We start from the raw sequence: 25,627 nt of genomic DNA, 5'->3' as shown, positions 1-25,627 counted from the left end.
GATGGCTATATAAAAGTTAAACAATTATTTACCTTAATTTTTGCAAAAGGCATTTCGTGTCTGGCTCCATGATGACCACATATAGGTGTTCTCATTACAGCGCTGTGTTGTTGAAGCATATAGGTTGGGGTTTGAGTTAGTTACGTAGCGGTGTGCTCACTTGCTATTAACCCAGCTCCCACACCTACTCACATTTTGGCCACAGCTGACATCAGTTGTGAGTAATATTTCAAGTGGTCATTCACCCACATTTACCAGAGTGATGAAGTATGGTCAAACAACCCCTATGACCGAAAGGTGTGGGTGGCCTTCAACCAGCAGCGAATTGACAAGTTTATAAATTATCAAAATCACACTGGAAGGAGTACCCCGTCGTTGAGTGACAAACAGAATCAGAATCTGTATTTATACTGGAGGAATCCATTGAGCTACAAAGCAATTTTTTCCACATGTCCAGTCGGGGTGGGTCAGAACGTTACAACAACAAAATAATACAGGAACACGATAGGAGTGCAAAGCATAGGAAAGGTAAAGAAAACTTAAAAATAATTTTATACAAAGACCTTAATCTGTCTGTCTCAAAAACCTCCAGGATACTTTCCGACAAGGTAGAAAGCTGATAGTTGGTACATACGTAGCTTTTAGAATACAAACAACAGGACATATTTGAAAATCCGAGATTTTTTATTTAAGGCCGAAAAAATCTCGATTTTAAGTTCCCCATAAACATTTGTGTGTGTGTCATTCAGAAACCCTTCAAAGTATAAGATTTGCGGGTTTTTTCCTTTGATAGAGTGTTAAACAGCAAATAAAATTAAAGTGAGAACCATTCATCTATATTTCATTGTTTTTGACATTTCAGATTAAAGCGGTTTTTTTAACGAAAACCCCCCGCATTTTATGAAGTAAAAATCTGAATCATTCTAAAACGGTAAAATATAGGAGCTTCTCCTCATAGAGTATTAAGTTCATAATTTTTTGTACTTTCTAATGAAGGAACGGACTCTTTAAATTGAGCGTTTTCCGATGGGTACATCTTTAAATTTCACAAGTTAAATCAAGTCAACATTTTGGGGGGTTTTTTTTGCCAAAAAAACTACATTTTGGAGTAGTTTGTCTGATCGCAGATAAAAATTGTAACAAATCATATCTGGTAAATGATTATATTTATTGAAAACTTTTGCTTGGCGAAGACAGTCTTCATGAACTAGTATACAAATAAAATGTTATTTTTTTTATCTCACCAGGTAAAGCCCAATGAGCTATTAACTTGTTTTTCAGAAGCGACCTGGCCAACAGAAGCTAGCTCAACAAAGTGGCTTATCATGTGGAAATGTTTAGCAGCTAAATAATCAACAACGCGCATTTCTACCCCGCAGGCGTCCTCACCTGGAGCCCCCCCCACCCCGGAGTGCACCTCCCCTGCACTCGCCCCCCCGCTGCCCCCCCCCCCCCCATGCGTCACCACCCTTGCACAGGCCACACATTGGGTTTGACAGTATGATGAGGGTTGCTGTCACGTGTTGTGTATTGTCGGGGGGCCGCACGACCCAATAGTTTCAAATGTGTGGCGGCCCTCACACTGATGATGTCTTATTGGCGAAAGTGCTTCCCGCCTCTGGAATTTAGTGAGGGACACTGTCGGTGCAGGTAGCAAGGCAAAAGTGAACCCTACAAGGAAATTGCAATAGGCTTTTTTTCTATTTTATAAACTATATTTAAAGTTTGTTTTGAAACACGTGTTACATAGCATCTACTGGCAATCCATTCATATATATGTTCTTGAACGTAACATGTAATGAAGAACAAAAGCCATTGAGGCATAGGAATAGGACTGACTCCCAACAAGTCATTCTTCAATTTTACCTCTCCCAGAGAATGAATTTCAGCGCCAAGAAGAGCCGTTCAACAGATAATACCTCAGTACAGGGCAACGCTGACACGGTGCACGCAGCTTCACTAATAATATCAGGGAAATATGGAAATACGGTCAACATGAAGTACCCGAAACCACAAAGCACTGAAAGGAGCATGCACTGCCTCATCACTTCGACGCTGGGAACAACATCGTGTCACCCGGGAGCCACAATGAGCTGCCTGGGAGATGAGATAGAGACGAGACGGCGTGTGTGTTATTCTGCGGCAGCATCATCGCGAGCAGGGTGCAGTTAAAGAGTACTTCTTTACAATGCTTACAGGAGTCTCGCGGTCAACCGCGAATAGTCGAGCCACATGAGCTCGATCGGCGAACTTTGCCTCAATACATTTGGCGTGAATGGTCAAATCCGCGATGGGAAAACCCGCGATGGGCGAGGTTTTTGTGTATTTCATTCACTGTGGGGGTTTTCACTATCTGGTGTACATTTGCCTATTGCCTTTTTGACAGTTACATGTTTCTGTTCCTCAGTGTATTTTTGTTTCTCTCAGTTTATTGGCGTTCTGTGCCTCATTTCCTTTGGCTTTTCCCAAGGGATTTCAGTTGGGGGGGGGGGGGGTGTCTCTCTAATATGAACCCTGAGGTTGACAGGTAGGCGACCCACTAACGCTGTCTCACTTAAATCAAATTGGCATTAGCTCAGAGTTTAAGGAAATTAAAGCAGTGAATCACATTAAGTGCAGTTGGCAGGAAATGCGAATGTTACAGATGCGGTCACTGGTTAATAAGTCTGTTCAGAATTACGGCCACTATTGTTGACAGATGGAAATCTTGATTCACTGAGAGTACCTTTATAGTTTTCAAGGAAAAAGCTAAGGCTCATTCACAACGGAATGGCCAAACATATCATTACAGAATAATCGTGAAAAATAGCCCATACGTTGAATGTTTGATGGATAATTCGGTGTATATCACTGTAATTTACATGTACAGCCATTTCTGTCAATCCACTGTTGGGTGAGCAGCCTCTCCACACCGTCCACGTCGTGGGGATTTGACCATCATACTTCTCCATGTCGGCTCAGTGTGAATCGAAGGTGTGGAGGTGCCACTGACGGTGCACAGTGGAGAAAGGGAGTCCACATGAGCCAATGTTCAGTTCAGTGCTTTATTGGAACAATCCTCAACACTTCAATACATGATCTCGTGGGAAAAGCCATCTCTCTCCAAGAGTCCTGAGCACACACGTCTCACCCCCTTACATGCCCTCTCCTCGATCTTCCTGCAACCTTCCAGCAGGTTCCTCTCCTTTTCACCAACCCCGTCCCTTGGCCTCTTTCTCCACCTCTCACTCTGGCCTGGTCCTTTCTCTTTCCCGACAAATCTTTTCGTTTTTCCACACTAGTCCTCAGCCAACCCCCTGGATTTCCCCTGCCTAGCGGCTGTCACCCAGCTGCCTTTCGTGAATGATTAAGCTACAGTAAAGTGTGGCTATGTGTCCTGGCACGACCCCTTACAGTACCATGGATGTTGGTTGTCCAGTACTTATGCCTTCTTGTGAACACCCAGCCGTGCAGCAGCCTATAACACTTGTTTTACGTACATGATGGTCTCGATGTTTTGTGACCCCCCCCACCAGAGGTGGGACAAAGTCATTGTTATGCAAGTCACAAGTAAGTCTCAAGTCTTTGCTCTCGAGTCCCGAGTCAAGTCGAGTCAAAGATGAGGCAAGTCCAAGTCGAGTCTGAAGTCATCAAAATCATGACTCGAGTCTGACTCGAGTCCAAGTCGCATGACTCGAGTCCACACCTCTGAGGTGGGACAAAGTCATTGTTGTGCAAGTCACAAGTAAGTCTCAAGTCTTTGCTCTCGAGTCCCGAGTCAAGTCGAGTCAAAGATGAGGCAAGTCCAAGTCGAGTCTGAAGTCATCAAAATCATGACTCGAGTCTGACTCGAGTCCAAGTCGCATGACTCGAGTCCACACCTCTGCCCCCCACCCCCCAAATAACCATTGTTTTCCCATTGTATATTCATTGTTTCACATACACCTTACTTTAAAAAAAAGTTTGAGAAATGTAATTGGGGGGGGGGGGGGGGGTGACAAGACATCTGGACTGCCACTCTGTACCGTGCAGGAAGGTCGCCCATCCCAGCAGATGACGGTCGGGGGGACATTGCGGGTTGGGTTTGGCCCACGGGCGATCACAAAGCACCGAGAGGGACCCACTCAGTCGAACATCGATCACGTTGGTTAGCAACACTTTTACTGTGCCTCGCGTTATACATTATTGTTATTACTGTGTGTATGTTGTGGGCTGGGGGGGGTAACGCTACAGACCCGGCCACACGAGTTGGATCCAACACCCCCGGTGACGATGATCCGAATCGGTTCTGGGCCTCCCCCAGGCCGACTCAGCCTCAAAACGTGTTCCCGGTGTGGCGGTGTCGCAGTAGTATAAACACCGCCAGCACTGGGGGAGACAAAGGCGGCCGGGCGTGGTGGTTGCTGGCCACTCGCCCCCCCCTCTTCGTGTGCCAACAGTGGCGGCCTTCATAGGTGGCCCTTCTCGCTAACAACAGAACCTGCTCACAGCAGAGATTCAGGTTATACGGGGTGGGGATATGCCTTTGTGGCTGTATTTTTATGGCAATGACGTCTTTTCTCTTTACGTGGCCTTGAAACTGCACGGTTAAATATGTAAAAAAAAAGTCACCGACCAACAAACTCGAAGGCAAAGCCATGGGAGGGAGGGAGAGGCGGGGGATTTCCAAAAGAGCAGGATAATAAAAACCCCTCCAAGGCAAAACCAAACCTGCTGCGGGATACGTTCAATAATAATAATCAGCGGCGCGACTAAATAGTATCCGACGGAGAAGAATCGATTCTCTCTCGTCGCCTCCATCTGCATTGGGGGTTTTCTGGTTTGGAGTGTGGGAGGGCTTGTTGGTGAGTGGTGGTGAGTAGTTGGTGGTGAGTGGTGGTGGGTGCTGGTAGTGGGTAGTGGTGAGTGGTTGGTGGTGAGTGGTGAGTGATGGTGGCTGGTGAGTGGTGGTGGGTGAGTGGTGGATGATGGTGGTGAGTGGTGGGTGCTGAGTTGTTGGTGGTGAGTGGTGAGTGATGGTGGTGAGTGATGGTGGGTGAGTGGTGGGTGGTGAGTGATGGTGGCTGGTGAGTGGTGGGTGAGTGGTGGGTGCTGAGTGGTGGGTGATGGTGGTGAGTGGTGTATGATGTTGGTGAGTAGTTGATGCTGAGTGGTTGGTGGTGGGTGATGGTGGTGAGTGATGGGTGGTGAGTGGTGGGTGATGGTGGTGTGTAATGGTTGGTGCTGAGTGGCTGGTGGTGGTAGGTGGGTTGTGAACGACAACCACGAACCTCACCTCCCCCCTCCCTTCCCTCAATAGATTCGCAAACACGCGGGCTACGAGTGTTGATTGATATTCGATGCGCGAATAATTTGCGGCCACGTCGACGTCGTCTCCCCAACAGCCTCCACGTGACGCCGAGTCAGCTCGCCGACTGCCCTGATAACAACTTTGCTGCTTCCACTTCTTCTCTCCCTGATAACCTCAACAACTTCAACAACAACTTCTGCTGCTGCTGCTTGCTGGCTCCATTTCTCCTCTACGTCGGGCGCATCGTCAACGCACGGCAACAACAAAAAGTTCTCCGCCTCCTGGAGCGAGCTGGGTACTTCAACGAGAAGAGTCGAGAAGGAGGAGGAGGCGGCGGCTTCATAAGGCGCCCAGGTGAGGGCAAGGACGAGAGGGCTTCCTCCCAGGTGAGCAGACGGAAGAGAGAGAGAGAGAGAAGCTCTCGTCGTCCCAGGTGAGAGAACAGGTTAGAGGATGGCCGCACTGTCGTGTTAGAAAAACAAGAGTGGCAGCGTTTGCCAAACGAGGTTTAATGTCCTCCCCCACGACCACCCATTGTGTGTGTGCTTCCGCGGTGTAAATGTTTTGCTTTTCGTTGTTGTCGTCGTTGTTGTTGTTGAGAAGTTTAAGGATGCGAATTCTATGGAGGTTAACGCCACGTGTGTGTGTCCTTGTTGTGTGTTCACGCGAGAGGGTGTTTTGATTATAAACGTCCGGCTTGTGTGTTGTGGTGTACATCATCAGAGTAGTGAGTGCTTGTGGTAAGCGTGTTCCTAACTAACCCCTGGCTCTTATGCATCCCACTGCCGTGTTTGTCGCCAGGGTTGTTGCTACAGGAGAGAGTGGTGTGAGTGTGTGTGGGTGGTGGTGGTGGTGGGTGCCTTGTGTTTCGGAATGTGCGTGCGCGATTAAATGTGTGGGCACGCCAGGATAGCGTGCCTTAGGCACTGTACTCCGTCTAAGTGTGTACTTTAGTCATGGGGGGAGGAGGGGGGGGAATGAAATAAAATCTCAACTCTTAAAGTATACGGAGGAAGTTGTTGCGGATCATTAAAGTGACCGGGTTACGTGGTGACGCTTTTTCGCTTTGCTCATCGAAGGAGAGATGGGCGACTGATTTGGGAGAATATAAAAAAAACCTCGTCCAGCAGTGAATAGACCATGGCTGATGATGCAGAAGGATGCATTTGAACTGGACAGCAACGCTGCACCGTGTCACGTGGTGTTAAATGACGAGGACGCAAAGTCGGAACGTAAAAAAACGTGCAACTTTTGTGTATGTATCGCACACCTTTGTGCGACTTTAAATATATATTTTTTTCTTTTTTTGCGTAGCCTGGACGATGAGGATCCCATTGAGCCATTCGTAGACCAACTGTGGTGTGCCGCCATCGTGGGTCCACACTTTTTGCAAATTTGAAAAATTACTCAATTCGGATGTCACGCGGCAAACACATTCGAAGAATTACTCAATTCAGATGTCACAGGGCAATAATCGCCCTCTTACAACTGCCAGGCTAATTAATGCCCCATTGGCAGTCAAGGTGCTGCGTCACCACGTACTACAAAGGGATGACTGTCTCTGCTGATGCCCTTAAATGTTCCCAGATTATGTTGATGTCAGGCTCTCTGAGGCTCTGATGCGTTTATAAGCGTCATATAAATGCAACTAATAGCATTACAGTACGATGTGATTCATATGACTGTGCAGCAGCTGTGGGATCTGGCAGAGGGGGATAAAGCATTTGCCATGCTGAGGTGACAGTAGATTTGGTCATGATGCCATCGTCCTGGAACGGTGTTCTGTGGTGGTTTTAGGGGAATTCTTGTGCACATCCACCCCACACATTGCAGGCTTGGTAGATGGACCCCGTTTTGAGTGTAATATCAGCAGTAATTTAAGCATATTGAGCTGATTCGGGCTACTGTTGATGCCGATTGCATGAGAAACCAGAGGTGTGGACTCGAGTCATGTGACTTGGACTCGAGTCAGACTCGAGTCATGAATTTGATGACTTGCGACTCGACTTGGACTTGCATAACAATGACTTTGTCCCACCTATGAGATGTGGACTCGAGTCATGTGACTTGGACTCGAGTCAGACTCGAGTCATGAATTTGATGACTTGCGACTCGACTTGGACTTGCATAACAATGACTTTGTCCCACCTATGTGAGAAACTATAATTACCACTTGGTTTTAGTGATAAGAGCATGCGCACATGTACATTCTGATTTAAAAACATACTTCACGCTATGGTCAGACCACATACTTAACGATATGGTCCAATGCGGGTTGGTGAAGGCGGTGGGGGGCTGAGACACGGAGGCATAGAAGTGCAGAACAACAATTCGTTTCTGTTGAACTGCCCTCTGCTTCCCACAACGTGGCCCCGAAAACATCGGGGAAAGCATATTTAACCGTGCAGTATTATTTCGGACCTCGAAGCAATCAAATGTCACATTTTCTGATTCTTTACATTGTTTATAGAAAGTACTGAAAGTGGCAAGGGTGCGCCCCCTACAATTACTTGGTCACGCCCCTAATGGTGGAAGGGCCTCTTCTAATGGCAGCTCCAGATGGTATTTTGGCCAACTCTTCTACACACACCAGACATTTTGGAAGAGGTAGGAGTACCCCCACACGTTACCTTATCACATTTAACCTGTTGATTGACTAACTGCTGTACCGATTTCTATACCGCTGGATGGGCAGAGGTCGGGGGAGACTTAAGAGACTTGCACCATTGTTTCAACTGTGAGGAGAGGTGACCGACGATCTATCCATTGGACGTTCAGTGTTATAACCATTCCACCCCGCCAGCATTCACATAAAAGTACCGAACTTTTACGATCTATACAATGCAGAACGCACGGTTCATAGTCAAACTCAATGCTTTGAGGGTCAGCCATACAGCAAACTAGTTTGTAACATATCTGGAGCATATATAAAGAACAAACAGTTGAACAAACGCAAAATTATTCAAAGGTCAATTGAAACTCAAGTGCGGTTGTTTTGGGTTGGGCTGTGCATTGACCATTTCTTCTTTCAAGCTTTCGCCATGCACTGCTATGGGCATATTCAGCTCTAAGGTTTGGGTTGCTCTGGAGCCAGATCTGGAGCCAGTAGTAAAAGTAGTAGGAGCTGGAGCAGAAAATGGAGCGGCCCTACACCATCACAATCATAAAAAAAAGGTTTATATGACATCTTTTATGCCAGGGCATAGTGCGTTTTGCATCGTATCTCATCTCAAAAATTGAAAAGGGCACCCTGAGTGGCAGCTGCCCGTGTAGGTATAAGGTGGCTCAGCACCTGGACTTTAAAGAGGCATCATTCGATCAGTAGGGGCAATTATGCTATGTATAAGCCCAATTGAGTAGTTTGTGGGCGAATTGGACCCTGATGTCCACACAGAATGGCTTACTCTTGCAAATTATGTCAGGGAATCCTTTAACTTCCACTCTGGAGCAGACAATGGACATTATGGTTATTACACCCACAGTAGTAATTGGGGCGGTGCTGGATTCGAACCTTGAACCTCTGAAACAGGTGGCAAGTGTGCTATCAGCTAGGCCGTGTCACTGCCCCTCCATGACTCCGGAAATCTCTGTTCAATTCCCAGCCACAGATAACATCAGTGGGATGTGATATCCGAACCTGTCTTACGAGCCCCTCCTTTACCAACCTATACGGAGCAATGTGTAGAAGTATGGCCAAACAACCATCATTACCGACATGACCCTGGGGAGGTCTTTATCCAGCAGTAGATTGACAAGGAGCTGAAAATGATTACTGTATATCCTAAGATGATTTTATGCACAGGGGTGAGATGGATTGTGGCATCAACAGGACCTTGAGGGATGGTGACAGCATAGAGATCCCTTCATTCAGCAGTGGATACGACTTTTCCTCATGGTGATTAGTGAGAAGTTACACCATTGAGATTATGTCAGTAAAAGAATTACACGTCAAGTATTTTGTGGTACTGTGTTTCTTCTCTTGTGGGGGTGTTTGTAAAGTCATGGCTGTTTGTCACGTCGTTTCCCATGCGGAGCGACGATTTTAAGCGTGTGCTGTTCATCACACAGGTGCAATACTGATTGTTTTCAAAATCTGGACAAAGGCCTCCTCAGGCTATTTTGGTCATGAAAGTTGTTTGGTCAAAACTGTACCATGTTGGTCAGTGTGGGTTAGGCGGTAAGGCAGATGTGCCAATCCAGTTCAGATATTGATCTTTTTTTTGTTAATTTTATGTATTTAAGGTTTCAAAAAACTACATCTGAAGCATGTACACAGTCGGGGAATGGCAAAGACATTGATGCATAAAGGTAATAATTAACAAGAACATGCAATGCATCCCCTGTGAAGCATAGAGTAAACAATGAAAAACTCACCTCTGATATTAACTTTTGCCCGGAATCTATAACTGACATAATAATCTCGTTTATAACGCGCCTTTAATATTTTAATATATCTAAAAGAGCTGTACATAAAAATACAAACTACACTCACAAGTATAAATAACATCTAACCAAAATAGAAAGCTGATAATAACTTTCAATGACAACTACACTTGAAATGCAGATAAAATAAAGAACAAACTATGTTAAAAGCTAAATAATCCAATCAGACAACAAGACAATCCACTGCATAAAAATTGGTTTTCAAATCTTAAGTTACGGGGAAACTCTTTAGAAATAAGTGAGCTTTAAGACGTGATTTAAAAAGTGAAGTGGACTCAAAATCCATAATGGGCCAAGGAAGGGGATTCCACAATCGCGGAGCCTGGCTGTAGAAGGCTCCATCTCTCATACAACATAGTCTTGCCTTAGGAATGTTGAATAGACCAGAGGTACCAGAACTAAGTTTTCGCAGTTGTATAGAAAACTTGAGCAGACCAGCGAGATATTTAGGAGCCAACTCATTCAAGGCCTTAAACGTGAGAAGAAGAATTCACTACTTTACAGGGAGCCAGTGCAGGGACAAAAGAATAGGAGTGATTTGGGCATGTGATTTAGATCTGACGTAGTCCGATTAATAACATAGTGTGTAAACCCAATGCGTCATCGCCCCATCCCACCACAGCTAACAGTTAACATGTGCTTTACCTGTAATTGCATTTTAAAAATATATAATTGCAGTACAGTACACAAAGATTGTAGCATCGCATTGTGTTTTACCTGTGTGTAATGATTCATTTCTGGACTTTTGAACCAGTTGATGCAAATGGACATTTATCCTAACTGTAAATTTCCTATGTGTGTTCCAGGGAATTGATGCCCAGATACAGAAGCGTGCAACCAGATGGATTGGCATTTCACCCATAATGTTCCTTACAAAAAGAGAAAATGTTTTCGTGATCCAAATTTAAGTGGCGATTCATTTGAAGACAATGTACGGAATGATAATTAATCACAATACAGTACATGCATTGGTAACCATTCAGATTGAGGAGGGTGGTAAATAAAAAAAGTTTTACATCTGCCTTAGGGAAGTATAGAGTATTTATCACAGTGTAAATGGGCTTTGCATTCACTGCTGATATAGTACTGCTAAAACTTACATGATAAAATAAATACATTCAACTATGGTTTTGTTATTTATATTTACTAGTTTTCGAGGTCATGGAGGCATAAGTAACTTGAAATATGTCGTATGTTTTAAAGTCATAATCTACTGCAGTTCTAATTCTGGCAAAGCCTTCTGTTTAAAAATCGCTGGTATCCTTGGAAAAGTAGCACTTAATTTTATGCTTGCCTGACAAAGAGCTGCCAAAACTTGTCTTCAGTTATACACGAACAGTGTCGCATAGAATTATATTTCCATGTGCAAGTATTTCTATTTAATCATTCAGAATTTCACTGCAGGTATTGTGGGTTAGTTGAGGTACATATTTTACTATTGCAGCAACGTGTAAACACCACAATATGGTACATGACACATTTCGAGCAGAAATGATTTGTAATGTTTTATAATGCTTTGTTTTGGTGTTGGCTAATCATGTGAAAAAGAGGCTGTTTGTTGATGAGCAGAGGGAATGTTACAAAACGTTCCTGTTTTGTTTTACAGCAAAGGCAGCAGACCTTTGTACAGGATATTCAAGGCCATCAAGGTTTGTATATCAACTCAGTTACTCTCGAGATGGTGAAATACCTTAAAGCTACTGCCACATTTAGGAGTTCACTCAAGGAAGCTATTATATATGTAACAATTGATTCACCCCCAACATGATTCGTGACTTGTTGCAATTTGGGATCACAATTAAAAAATCGATTATTTGTATCTCGTCTGTACATTCTTTTTTTCTCATGCCTGTCTTATACAGTACTGTACTAGCTTTACTACCCGGCTTCGCCCGGGACTTGGATTCCTGTCTTGGATTAATACACGGCCTACGCGGAGGGTTGGGGGGGGGGGATGCGTGACGTCAACAGGCACACTGCGTGACGCTGCCGCATGCGGGTGACATCACAGATGTGACGTCACCGCTCGGTTGCCGTGCAAAATATATCCATTCTTGCACCCCCCCCCCCCCCCCGTTTCAAGTTTGTTGCATGTCGGGAAGTATGCTAAACATTTCGAACAGATACACATTTACAAATTCCCCTTTTATATATATAGAGAAGATGTGTCTGCCATTTTATGTATTATGTGCTACATTGCACAAATACAATTTTGGATAAAATGTGAATACAATAATCATAAATTGGAAGCAAAAACATTCTTACATGCATAATTAGAATATATCTATGCCTATGAACAAATGCACCATTGCACATTTAATTTATACCACATAGCTTTTTCTTCTTAGGTTTTTTCGGTAAAGTCACGTAGAAAGTAAAATAAAATAAAAACAAAAATCACGACGTTTCGGAGGCAACACAAGTCTCCGTCATCACCACATAGCTGTTTCGTAAATGTGGTCAAATGTTTTCACATGTATTCAAGGATGGCTGTTGTACACTCTCTCTGCCCAAATTGACAGAAGAGCTATTCGCTGTGCTCTGCAGTGTGGATGACATTGGAGATGATATTCTGAAGGAATACGCAGAAAACATTGCTCAGGAGGAAGTTCATGTCTACCCCCTAACCAAAACCAAAAGATGGCTGGGCTGCAGCCAGGAGGGTAAGCATTGCTTACCATCGCGGCACTGAGTAATAGATCACTTATCTATGTGGCAGGGTTTTCATTGAGTAACAAGACCTGATTCAGCCTCAATTGACAACACTATCTCACAGATGTTCCACCACAAGCCAACTGATCAGTACTCCCTAGTTTTTGATGTGGTGTCAGTGGTTGCTATACTTGTTTTCTTGAAATTGTAAATATGGTGATGCAGACAGCCTGCAATGCATTGAATTTTATTTGCGAAAATAACACATTCATTCATCTTTCACAGCTATCGAGAGGCTCCGAGTAAATGGAAAACTTGACATAAAAGGCAAGGAGCTGAAGGTTTGGATCTGTACGCAATCCGAGATGGATGTTGTTGTTGACAGGCGGAGGTTGGTCTTGAATGGATTGGCAGGGGACACTCCCAAAGACATGGTCATATTATATGTGGAAGCCATATCAGGCTTCTTGTCGGATGACTTTAATATCGAATACTTCAGTGATGGGGAAATGGCTGTGGTGACCTTCCAAACCCCAATTGGTGAGTGAGTAATTGCGTTGATTGAAGAATTGCAGCACAACTCTTAATATTCCATAATATATGCTCTGTATTATGCCTGCCTCCATAATAATATGTGGATCTTCCTGTTATTTGTGTGGTTCTCCATTCTTGTCCATGCTTATGAGTAACCCAGACTTATATGACCACCCACTCCTTCTTGTGCCGTGCCGGGCTTCATAGGTGCTCGCTAACAGCACTTGCCCCAACAGTCTGTTAAGGATATATGGGGGGGTCTTTGTACAGTGCCTTGTGACCTAGGTGAAAGGTGCTTTAGAAGTTATACAAATGTACGATTTTATGCAGTAAATTACACTGTTATATAAATGTGAAATTGTTTAAATTCACAATTTCCACATGGTGTAGGCCTCATGATTTGGAATTACAAGTCCACCACTGTTACAGCTGTTTTGCAAAACATGTCTTTCCAGACTTTAGATGCTTGTTTGAGAAGAGATCAAGAAAAAAAATACTCAACAAGAGAGAGATCAAAGCCAGGCTGCTGGAGCTGACGAACTGTGTGCTGGTGGAGGGGGTGGCACTGAACCTCATTGAAGATCTCCATTTGTACTTCGAGAACAAAATACGGAGTGGCGGAGGGGAGCTCTCTAACGTTATTATCAAAGAGGATGAAAGAAATGTCTACCTTTACTTCAAAGACTTGGCAGGTAATGACGTTAGGCATTTTCAAATACAAGTGCTTGTAATATATGGCAGTCAGAGATTGTTGGTGGGATCAAGAACTGTATTATAGATCCAGCATCACAGGACTATAACTGGTACAGGTTTCCCTGAAATTATGTGGATTCAATTTGTGCGATTTTACATTTAAGCGCCGCTAAGCTATTTCTCCCCCAAATTTGCTTCATGCGGTTTGAATCTACTCGTATGCGGCTATACGGTCGGATGTGGGACAACATTGTGTGTCCTGTACGCTATACATGTCAGGCAGCTGTTTAGTGCAGTGCATTGTGGGTTGCGTGATTGTGCGGTCCATGCTACGCGATTTCGCTTTGTGCACTGTTTTGTAACGCATCTACTGCATAAAGCGAGGAAACCTGTACTGTAGTGTCAAGGTAGATCGCGTAAATATATAAATGTGCCATTAAAACCCGCCACCACCCGACACAGCCAACTAGTAAGGGTTGTCACGTAAACAGAACGTGGCCAATTCGTTACTAGTACAGCACACCGGTGTGTTGGAGAGCCAAGCCACAACATTTACAATCTGAGTACGACGTTTCGCCAATAATTACAACTAGCTTCATCAGGCGACAGCCAGATTTGTGGAGAAGCCTTACTTTTTCGTTCCTTATATAGAGGCGTAGATGTATTGACCACGCAGCTGCGCTTTTGCACAATGTCGGGGGGGGGGATTACTGAGGATTACTGAGGCAACGTACATTATGCATGTGCATTATGCGAGCCCTTTGAATTTGTCCTTCCTGTGTATTGTGTTTTATTAAAATAGCCCTACCAACGGTAATCCCTATTGAAGTACGCTGCCCTTTGTAGGCATGCATTTAAATAATGTATTATTTTATGATTCGCTTCCATGCAGCGATAAGGCGGTAGCTATCCGATGGTTAAAGTTATTTAGATTTCTTTCAATTTTGATATATTCTCTAATTATTCTTGGCCAGTAGTAGCTAGTTTTGCACAACATCAAAATCAATTGAGTGTCCTTGTTGGCACGCGTGTTCTGCTACTGCTGGCAGTTGTATTTGGGATAATTTAATAACACATCTACGTCTCTATATAAGGAACGAAACGGTAAGACTTCTCCACAAATCTGGCTGTCGCCTGATGAAGCTAGTTGTAAGTACTGGCGAAACGTCATACTCAGATTGTAAATGTTGTGGCTTGGCTCTCCAACCAGTGTGCTGTGCTAGTGACGAATTGACATGTTCTGTTTACGTGACAACCCTTACTAGCTGGCTGTGTCGGGTGGTGGTGGGTTTTAACGACACATATATTTATGCGAACTAACCCAAAAACCTCTTATGGGATGATATTGGTCGCGAAAGCCTACCTGTTGAGGTACATTTTAACCTTAATCGTAGCTGGTTGGTGGGGGTTGCGCGTTCCCATGCTAATTAGAAGTTGATGAAACTATTAGAAGTTGATGAAACTACTATATATACAATATTGGTCATCTTATGGATAGGCTGGTTCCATCTTGGAATTTGTAATTTCCACATCTACCTCTGGGCCACCAATGGCGATCAGCATTGAGACCTGGACCAGTGCTCATTGGGTGCTTTGACTTTGAATACCTTAATCGTAAGATTGATTTGCAAAACACATTTTTCCATGAGCACATTACACCAGTCTTCTTATCTCTTCGTTGGCTACCAGTCAAATTCCGAGTGGATTTGAAGATACTGCTATTAACCTTATAAGGCTTTAAAAGGGCTCACCCAACATTACTTTCAGGAACTAATACATTTATATATTCTATCAAGGTCCTTAAGATATTCTGACCTCCAGCTGCTCGGCACTCCCAGGTCTAGGTTATGCTCTTTTGGTGATCGGACTTTTGTTAGCGTGGCACCCAAGCTTGAAATCAGGCAATCAGTCGGCGGGTATATTTAGGTCTGCTTTGAAAGCCCATCTTTTTAAACTGGCCTTCAATCTTTAGTTTGGTTAGTTGCCTTGGTTTTGTTTTTGTTTCCTGCTTTGGAATCCTAGGATGGAATGTGCATTATAAAGGTGAATTATTATCAAAAAACAAATCTAGGTAGATTCACACATTGCTTTGATTAATTTAGAGATAAAGCATGTGAAATTAACTTAATTACAAAAGACATGGTTTTTATTTAAAATAAATCATTACCTTCGTTGCGAATATTAACTTGTATTAGTACTGTTTACATTTTAATTGTCTCTTAATGATATTTTTTTATTTCATAGCTTTGAATTTTAACATTTCTTTATTTACTCAGTTAGTACTTGTCATATTATTGCAATTATCACACAATGCAATTTGAAGTACAGTACATTTGTCAAGTTTGCTTTTCACGTTAATAATTTGAAGATAGGACTATGCAAGTTATTTGCATTGTGTGTAGAATTATATTTATACTACCCCATTGCCCTGTTGCAATGCATTTCTGTGGTTATTGCAACTTTCTGATCTGCCCTTGCTGGACATCTGTGAAAAAGAGCTTCATAGCTCATCGGATTTCTCCAGGATAACTATTGTGATTCTGACCTGCTGAAACCTATGTTGAAACAAACATTTTATGCTCTTTTTTTTTTAGTTGTTGAAGAAATTGTGTCAAGGCAACACAATCTGTGCACAACGGAACTGAAAGTCTTTGCCTATTATGATGAAATATGTTCTGCCCTTGGAAAACAAGATCAACTATCAGAGGACCCTGAACCATTTTACGTACCAGTTGATATCATGGTTATGCAGTATATTTTAAACAGTTGTTTTGCAATGAGAGAACTGACATCCATTCTAGAACAGGCAGATGCTTCCTTTTCTCATGGTGAAGGGTCAAATGGCAACATTACCTTTAAACCCATTTTAGACAAGGGCGCAGTAAATTATCAAAGCCTTGCTAAAAAGTGGCAGCAAACGACAGAGACATGTTTTCGAAAATTCTATGAACAGTATTCTAAGAATGATTTGCCTTGTGCTAAAGCTGCATGGGAAAGAGTTAAACAAGAAGTCTCAATGCCTGATCATGTGCTGGTTGGTTATGACTGTCAACAAGCTCAGATCTTTGTTACTGGGAGAAATCAGGATGTGCAAGATGTATGTAAACAGCTGAAGCCCTTTGTAAAGAATGCTGAGGATACCCTCTCTGAAGAGAGTCAGATCATCAGTGATTGCATATCACTAGAAAGCCCAGATAACTATCATTTAATGCAGTTCCTGAACATTGAAGATTTTTGCGCTAAATTGAATAATTTGCATTTACAATTTGATGAAGGCTCCTGTTCCGTAACAGTTACGGGCATGTCAAGAGATTGTCAAATAATTGCAGAAGAAATACACAATCTTCTAATGAGCATATCAATAAAAGATTTGGTTATTTCTGATCATGTTCTAAAAATGTTTGCGGTACCAGGTGTCGTGCAAACATTGAATACGCAGTTTAAAAAAAGCTCAATATATGCCATTGTAGAATTAAAAAGTGGTCAAATGAATGACACCTTCAATTTGATATCCATTGCTGGACATGCAGAAAAAGCGGAGTCTTGCATCAATGAAACATTCACGGAAGAGTTGTTTTGTGTTCCAAAGGCAGAAAGTGACTCAACCAGAACAAAAGAATGGACAATTCTATTGAATGATCTTGAAAAAAGCAGGAGTGATGAATGTCAACAAATCATTCTTGGAACATTTGAAGATCAATATGGTTCCTGCACCGAAGTTGTCATTGCAGGTTTTGCCCCTGCTGTCAAAGATGCCTATGGCAGAATGCAAGCATTTTGTAGAGACAACTGTACCGTTACAAAATTCATGGTAATGCCAAAGTATCAACTGGAGTTTTTGGAGAAACATGAGCTCATACTGCATGACACTAAACTTTTGGGTAAAAATATCACAATAGAGTATGAACCTGTTTCAGGGTTTCAGATAGTTGGACAATCTAGCATTGTAAATGAGATTGAAATGTTTATCTGTGAAAAGGGATTCAAGCTTTGCTCAAATCTGCTCAGGATTAATACGCCAGGAGCTGCCAAATATTTACGAGAAAATGAGGACTTTGTCAAAAGTAAAGTGTCAAAAGATAAAGGCTGCATGGTTTTCATTGAGATTGGGGCTGCTCAGTATCCATTTTTGCAGCTGAGGTGTCAGGAGGATTTACCAGGGGGCCACACCATCTCAATCTACAAAGGGGACATTTTTAAAACGCCAGTAGATGTGGTTGTGAATACAGCCACAGAAAAACTGCAAATTTTGACAGATGGAACCTTTGGAAAAGCCCTTTTAGAAATCGGAGGTTCAGACATACAGATGGAATGCAATGACCTCGTTCATGAAAGTGGAGAGCTTAAGCCTGCAGAAGTAGTAATGACGAGCCCAGGAAAGCTCCCATGCCAGAATATTGCTCACATCATCTGTGGATATTTAAAGAAAAATTCATGGAATACATGTATAGACATTTCCAAAATGAAACTGGTAAAGGAGGGGATTCAGAACGTTTTGATGACGGCAGGGACAATTGGGCACCGGAGTGTAGCAATACCAGGTCTTTTGTTTGAGAGGTATAGGTATCCTTTGGACATTTACACTACAACACTCATTGATGCTGTCGAGTCTTTCTGTAAAGAAGAAGACAATGCTGATAATTCCTTGACCGACATCCTCTTTATCGATGTCGATGACGGTGTACTCGATGCTCTTTCAAATGCTCTCCTGTGTAAGGTTGGGAAAATTCCAGTTACAGATGAACCAGATAGAGTTGTGGATTTATTGGTCCAGAATGAAAATGCATTCTTACATCCAGGCTGGCCTCAAACCCAGAGTTCAGCAACAACAGTCACCAGTCCAAGCTGCATAACTACAAATGAAGGACTCAACATCTCCTTGGTTATTGGTAGTATTGAAGAAGAAAATGTAAGTCTGGAGAAATGTACAGCAATACAAATGATTGCATTGTGCTCTTATACAATGTTTGTAAATCTCGGTGACATTCTGTGTCACATAATGCAGTCTTGTCATAATTGCAATACACGTACTGCAGTAAAACACCTCGCGTAATACTATACTCTCGTAAATATTTTATACTCGATGAATAGCACGAGAAAAGTATGTTTTGCTATTCAATTCTCATTTAGGTCTTGAAGTTCATTATTTAGTTGGTACACTCGAAGACCTCGTCCAGTGATTTCTGGCCATTGCATTGGGTCTTTTTTCAGCATTTGTCTCTTCTGGTCACATGGATAAAAAAAATTAATGACATCCGTTTTGCCGAGATGATGCTATTGTATTTAGGGTAAAATGATAATGCTTGACAGGGGCTACGAGAGGGCTGTAGTGTCATACCTTGTGTATGGAGTATGTAATGCTTTCCATCATGCATTGTCTTCTGAAATATATATTTTTTGCAATACAGAAACAAATGGGTAGATGTCAGAACATAGTCGATTTGCATAATATTAGTGTAGTCTTTTTGGCTCTGGTTTTTACGTGGAATTTTTGGGCAACTGGTTGATTTAATTTTGCCAGTTTTGAATAGGGTAAGTGCCAACTAGTAATCCAAATTTATTTTTAACTTTAGTTCATATTAAAAAGCAATAGTGCATGCCTGTTACACATGCCTTCAACCTTACTTGGAAAGCATTAAAAATAAATAAATTGTGCAAGAAGATAATAACTTGTAATTCCATTTCATTACAGTCGGACGTCATAATAAACACAACCTCGGCAAACATGAAGTTGGATTCTGGAAAGGTGTCCAGTGCCATTTTCCGTAAGGCCGGTCCGACACTGCAGAATCTCGTTGACAATATAGTCCAGGGCCAATCCATTCGTTCTGGGCAGATTGTGAAGACGGACGTGACGGGCCTTAATCTTTGCTGTCACATGGTGTACCACACCAGCCTGGGTTCCTGGGACAATGGCAAACATCTCCACAAGTTCATGAAACATAGCCTCGAGATGGCCCATCGGGATGGGGTTTCTTCCATCTCCTTCCCAGCACTTGGCACAGGAATGCTCAGTTACCCACCAGCGATGGTTTCAAGTTTAATGTTTTCAGAAGTTATCAACTTCAGCCAGAGTCATCAGAAAACAATGCTGAAGGACATCCGATTTGTGATTTTCTCCAAAGACCAGCTCGTCATTTCAGTAAGTCTGACACTGGGCGTTATACATGGACAAGTCTAAAAGGATATGTGAACAAGTACTGTTCTGCATAGGGCAAAGTATACAAAAGCCTGGAAATATTGCATAGTTGACTTTCGAAGAATGTTGAACACCTGCTTAAATTGCACAGATGTATGCCATTTTTTTACTGAATGTCGGTCCATGTTTTGAGGAACTGATGTGAGCGTCCTCGTACATTTTAAACTAAATTGTAATACAGTACTATAATAATCCAGTAATGACAATTATTTATCCAGAAAAGCCTCAACGACTCATTTTCAGAAAGGTTCTGCATTGGGATGTTTGGCTCAAACCATTAATGAGTAGCATGCGGGTGGAGATCGGAGTAGCCGGATAAAATCCATGCACCTATGTAACAATTGGAAAGGCCTGGTTTGGTGGTCAACCATTCAAATACCAGGCTTCACCACATCTGAGAATGGGTGTGTTCAGGGTAGTTTGGTCCTTGGCCTTGTTTCTAGGATTTTGAAATGCCTTGAAGGAGACCATTTCATGGAAGCTCATCGAATATATTTACATAATTAAACTTTTTTTCAGAGTGTTAAAGCTAAAGCGTTATCAGTTAAAATACTTACAGTTGTGGTATTTTCACAGGCCTTTCAGGCAGAGCTGGCCAAACATCTTCGAGGTATGTGTACCTTGCTATAACAGCAGGTTGTGCAAGTGGCCACCACACCACAGCTGGCTTAGCCCCCTGCACCCTCATGCATGATGCTTCCACGTGACACGCAGACACAGGAGCACTCTTTCATCCCTGTCCAGATACAACAGCACCCTTGTGCTCCATCCCACAGATTCAGCAGTGCCTCCATAACCACATCTTGAGCCACATGACTATTATCCATAGTGTATGTGTGTGAAGAGTGGTGGTGTAATGGTTAGCATACTGCGATGAAGCTAGCAGCTTGAGTTCGATTCCCAGCCATGAAAGACATGAGTGGTGATTATCTGACTGTCCTGGACCTATGCTTGGTAAATTCATCCTTAAATGAATAGGTGGTGCAGTATGTACACTTCAGCACTGGAGACAAAGGCGGCTGGGTGTGGTGTTGGCCACAACCACTACCTCATGCGGCGTGCCAGCCTTCATAAATATTGTCTATCAGAACTTCCCCCAACCGCCTCTAGGTTATATGGGGGAACTTTGTGTGGAGAGTGGGTGGTGCAGTGGTCCACACACTGGACTACGACCCTGGCAACCAGAGTTGGATCTATAGGCATGGATATTTTGAAATTGTGAATGCATGTAATATATGATTTCATAACTTTTCTGCAGAGTAAAAAGATTTGTAAACATTTGAAAATAATTATTTATTAAATAATATTTTGTTTCCAGTAAAATACATACGGTGTAAGCACTGGTGAAAATTATACATTAATACAGATGTACATATTATAGTTGATAATAAATAGCTGTGTTTTTAAATTCATGAGAGCTGATCTTAATTTACGGCCTTTGTCAATCCACGACTGGATGAGGCTTCCTCTTGCCATGTTGGTCATGGGGATTTTGACTGGTCAGGATCACTACATATATCACTCGCCACTGATCTTAGCAGTGGCCGGGAATCAAACTCGGGAGCCTGGTTCATAGTGCAGTGTGCTAGCCACTGCATAACTGCCCTGGGCCCTCCCCACTTAACCAACCTGCATTTGCCACCATGAAGTAGGGTCAAGTGACCCTCATGATCAACATCAGATTTTCACTTAATGTTACACTAAAAGTTATGGCACAAGACTAAGTTGTTGATTATTTTGCTTGTCAGTTTTAGGTAGCAGCTACAGCGGTTTAAACGAAGCTGCCTGCTCACAGGCCGCTATGATTGGTGAATTTGGTTTACCTGCTCCCCAAACACCAAGTGTGCCACAGAAGGTGCCGCCATTTAAGTCCGCTTACCAAAACGAGGTTGTCATTGTAAAAGTATTTGGAAAGCTGAAAAATAATGTTGACGATGTGAGCAAAATGATGAAAGAATTAGTTGATAAGGAATGCAGCCCCAAGAGAATTCAAAGCAATTATGTCTCGTCTTTGAAAGATGAAGACATAAACGTACTGGAAAATGTTGAATCCGATTGTGATGTGAAGATCACACTCGCTTTTACACACATCCAAATTGAGGGTATGAGTTCAGATGTGTTTTCAGCTGCTACAAATGTGAATAAAGTAATGAATGAGTTGGAGAAAAAACACATAGAGGAATCCCTTTTCACCTCATTTGCCAAGTGGCTGTTTGATGACAATGGACAAATGAAAGCTTTTCACAAAACCGAAGTCATACAAATTGAGAGAGCTTTTCTGCGGGAAGAAAAACAAGTCGTCATCAAGAGCCCTGCAGGAAATCTTGTTATCAATTTTAATAAAAATGAAGCAACTAATCCACAAGGTGAAACCATCAGAGTGAGAAGAGAATGCATATTCCAAGACCCACCTGATCCACACGGTCAGTGTTTATTTCCCTTGAAAATAATGGCTATGTTGTTAATGACCGTAACTTTGATGCTTTGGAATAAAGTTTAAATGCAACGTTAAATATGGGTAAAATTTTGGAATACAAAATTATATTAGTTTACATGAAACCTTTCGCGGTCTTCCATTGGTAGATGGTTGAAGGCCTCTCTATAAAATTCGATCATCCTTATTCCTCATACTGCCAGTTCCATCTTGGTGTTAACTGCAGACGAGAGAGGATTTGGCTCGCCTATTAATATTTACAAGTATCTTCACAGTCTTCATTAAGTGTATCGGGTTGCCATGTATAGTTTCCCCTTTGCAGTTGTGTATGCTTCTAACTCTGTTTTGTTGGTTTGAACGTTCTAAACATGTTTATTTATGCTTCATTGCATTATTTTTTCAGAAACAATGTTTCATCAATATCCAAATGTGATCATTTGTGTTTTCAGCACTCAAAATTGACATACCACTCAACTGGGCATCAATGCCAAAAGGACAAGAAGTGATCAGGGTTTGGCTCCATCCACAATCGGATGAATACAAAAATGTTGAGACTCGCTTTTTAAAAACCATCACCGCTTTCAAGGTCTTCAGAGTAAGTAATTCTAAATTAGTTTTTTCAGATTTACTGCAATATACTTAAAGATTCAGAATTGTATTTCATAGTAATTGGAGTGACTTGTTTTGTCATCCAGATTGAAAGGATCCAAAACATGAGCCTGTACCATACCTATCAGGTCATGAAGAAATCAATTGAGTCAAGAAACGATGGGCAGATGATATGTGAGAAGCTGCTTTTCCACGGCACGCGATCAGACTCCATCGACAACATTACTCACCACGGATTCAATCGCAGCTATGCTGGAAAAAATGGTACGCATGTATACGATGACCAGCTAGACTTCTGATGTTCAAATCAGTTTTTTTGAAAGTTCAGTAAAACTTCTCAAAGCCAGACACGATTTAGTTATAGAATTGGAGGTACAGTATGTGAAAAGATTTGAGCAGAAAAACTCCAGCCAGAACATTGTGCGTGCCCTAATTAAGCTGTGCACAGAAGCAGAAGATGTTTTACAATAAACACATTCCTGCGGAGGGAACTGGTAGGAACGTTGGGTTGCTCGGTCAATGGCCAGGGTCAACGACGGCGTGGTGTATTCCGCAAATATGCCCGACTGTGAGGGTGGGCACAAGCCAGCGTGAGTAGGTTAAACGTTGAGTTTTATAAGGGCACCACGGGGTGACCAGCCCCTTCCCACCCTCCCTGCACGACGGACACAATAATCCCCTGTGGGCTGGTGTAACCAGGAGGTTCCTACCAGTATTAAGTCTGCAATACTGGTCTCCAATAATTAAAACGGAATTCATTAAAGTTGTATTTAATGAATAACAACTACATTCCAAAACCAGTGGGCCAAGGTCACTACCACTCGCAGGCTGTGGTAGACTGAAGCTGTCGGTGAGCAGGTACTCTGTTAAGTGGCAATTGGCAACCCCATGTGTATATGTACAGCGTTCATGGAAAACCATTACATAAATACTTTTTGAGTATTTTGCATGGTAAATGTATTCAAAATTGCGTAAAAAAAAATATATTTTTTATTACTGCAATATATTTGAACATTCATTTTATAAATACTGTACATTACTTGCTGTAAGAAGACTTGACTTCATGAAAATCTGGAGCCATCCACCTCTGGTTCATGGTGATGGCAACACATTAAATGGCAGTGATATTTAAATTGGAAATATTGAGTTCATATTTTGTCGTGATTAGTTAAGTGTTAATACAAAAAATATGGTGTTCGGCACGAACAACATGCACATTGAATACAAGTGTGTTCATTTTGTATTTCTATAATTGACGAAATGCAGTACATCCAGATTTGCTCCCAGCCCCGCCAATGTCTGGTTTCGAGAGGTTTTACGAGAGTAATTTAAGCCAACGGGGGTTTACCTCCAATGTAAAATTGTTTGAAAGATATATCAATGAAAATGCTATGTATTTAAAAATAATTTACACTGAATTGTAGTTTACAAAAACATTTCAATAAATTGTTTACTATCATTATTTTCTGTCCACAGCTACGGTCTTAGGTGTAGGGACATACTTTGCATTGAACGCTTGGTACTCGGCTTCTGACACATATTCCAAACCTGATGCCAATGGAACCAAGTACATGTTCCAGGCCCGTGTCCTCACTGGTTCCTATTGCAAAGGGGACTCGAGCATGAAGGAGCCACCGCTGAAAAGTCCGTTTTCTAAAACTGTACGCTACGATAGCGTGGTCGACAACTCCTTTTCACCGAGCATGTTTGTGGTATTCTACGACAATCAGGCTTACCCAGAGTACCTCATAACGTTCTCTAAATAAGTTGCCTGTTGGCTGTGAATTCTGCTTCAAAATGTACATAAATGCCTTGTCAGTCGAGCCGAGTGTTGACATTTTATTTTTTGTTGCGTTGATATAATTGTTGTATATTTTCTAGTTTATACATTTTACGATGTGCGCTGCAGTAGTACCCACGTTTGGTTGTTTTCAAGGCTTTTTTTCCAGCATTAGTGTTTACAGTAAAACCTTTTGAAGCCGGACTAATTTATTGTCCGGGGGTTGTCCAGCATACTGCAAATAATCGAGAAGTAGGTAATTATTAAAGTTAAGTTACAAATACAGTTATCAGAATATTTCACACTTGATACTGGAGTTCACAGTTTTAAACGGCTCAGCTTGAATACAGTAAAAAGCCTTAATCTAATTTTCTTAAAAATCCATGTTTAATGGAGGAAGCTTATGAGGTTCTTTAAAATGCCATTTTTAAGATTGACTTTAAAGTGGCAGCCTATTCAAAAAATAAAGTGTTATTGTTGTGAAGAATCTCGAAGCAACCTTTCTCATATAAGACTTTAAGTTACATTTAATGTTCAGCATTGTGGAATGTGATAATGGCCAATTTTGTGTGATATTGCTGTGTTATACAATGCAAATGCATATGTTTGGTCTTGTTTAATGTGCAATAAACGGATACTGAATTTGTGTATAAGGAGATTTCTATACAATTACACCGCGGTTTGAAATCTGTAGCATTGTTAATGTGACTTGACGCAATTCAACAATTTGGCATAAATGTAGTTCGCACGTCTCTACATCCATAGAATATCAGCTGCTCTAGTCTACAAATTAGGGTCACATACTCATTACTATCCAAACTGTGGCACCGTTATTCGCCGTTGAATCTTGAATTCTGGTCATGGCTAAGTTAATTGGTGAGTCCTATATAAAACTGGTCTTGGTTTGCCCCACTTCAACCCACACTAATCGCCAGCTTTGTCAAGTAGTGTATGCTAAACCCATGACCAACACGGTGTGGCGGGGCCTTTATGCAGGAGTGAATTGGGACATGG

The 25,627-nt window shown here is 42.1% G+C and overlaps 1 protein-coding gene across 12 annotated transcripts; it reads left to right on the top strand.

The window, feature by feature from the left end:
• Nucleotides 1-4,696: 4,696 nt before the first annotated feature.
• LOC144727238 (protein mono-ADP-ribosyltransferase PARP14-like) lies at nucleotides 4,697-25,266 on the top strand. 12 transcript variants are annotated; one of them, XM_078605968.1, is made up of 15 exons: nucleotides 4,697-4,823; nucleotides 5,540-5,623; nucleotides 9,512-9,577; nucleotides 10,519-10,643; nucleotides 11,319-11,361; nucleotides 12,235-12,375; nucleotides 12,650-12,904; nucleotides 13,354-13,590; nucleotides 16,186-18,500; nucleotides 19,284-19,733; nucleotides 20,367-20,400; nucleotides 21,539-22,213; nucleotides 22,674-22,819; nucleotides 22,920-23,097; nucleotides 24,310-25,266. In XM_078605968.1, the coding sequence occupies exons 4-15, from the start codon at nucleotides 10,554-10,556 to the stop codon at nucleotides 24,597-24,599; spliced, it is 4,854 nt and encodes a 1,617-aa protein (XP_078462094.1). In that variant the 5' UTR covers nucleotides 4,697-4,823; nucleotides 5,540-5,623; nucleotides 9,512-9,577; nucleotides 10,519-10,553; the 3' UTR covers nucleotides 24,600-25,266. The 12 variants fall into 12 exon arrangements, with proteins under 12 accessions (XP_078462094.1, XP_078462059.1, XP_078462068.1 ...); XM_078605933.1 differs by having other exon boundaries at nucleotides 5,540-5,702; XM_078605942.1 differs by having other exon boundaries at nucleotides 4,810-4,833; nucleotides 5,540-5,702.
• The last annotated feature ends 361 nt before the right edge of the window (nucleotides 25,267-25,627 follow it).

This window comes from Lampetra planeri, chromosome 2 (genome assembly GCF_965212315.1).
Source record: "Lampetra planeri chromosome 2, kcLamPlan1.2.h2, whole genome shotgun sequence".
NCBI classification, from domain to species: domain Eukaryota; kingdom Metazoa; phylum Chordata; class Hyperoartia; order Petromyzontiformes; family Petromyzontidae; genus Lampetra; species Lampetra planeri.
This window is presented reverse-complemented; position numbering and strand designations above follow the sequence as displayed.

What these genes read in the sequence shown, in the direction of transcription:
- LOC144727238 (XM_078605968.1), top strand. Translation starts at nt 10,554, where the DNA reads ATGGATTGGCATTTCACCCATAATGTTCCTTACAAAAAGAGAAAATGT. An exon ending in AAGACCAGCTCGTCATTTCA is followed by an intron (nt 19,734 to 20,366) that starts GTAAGTCTGACA and finishes GTATTTTCACAG; the next exon opens with GCCTTTCAGGCAGAGCTGGC. An exon ending in GCTGGCCAAACATCTTCGAG is followed by an intron (nt 20,401 to 21,538) that starts GTATGTGTACCT and finishes TTTGCTTGTCAG; the next exon opens with TTTTAGGTAGCAGCTACAGC.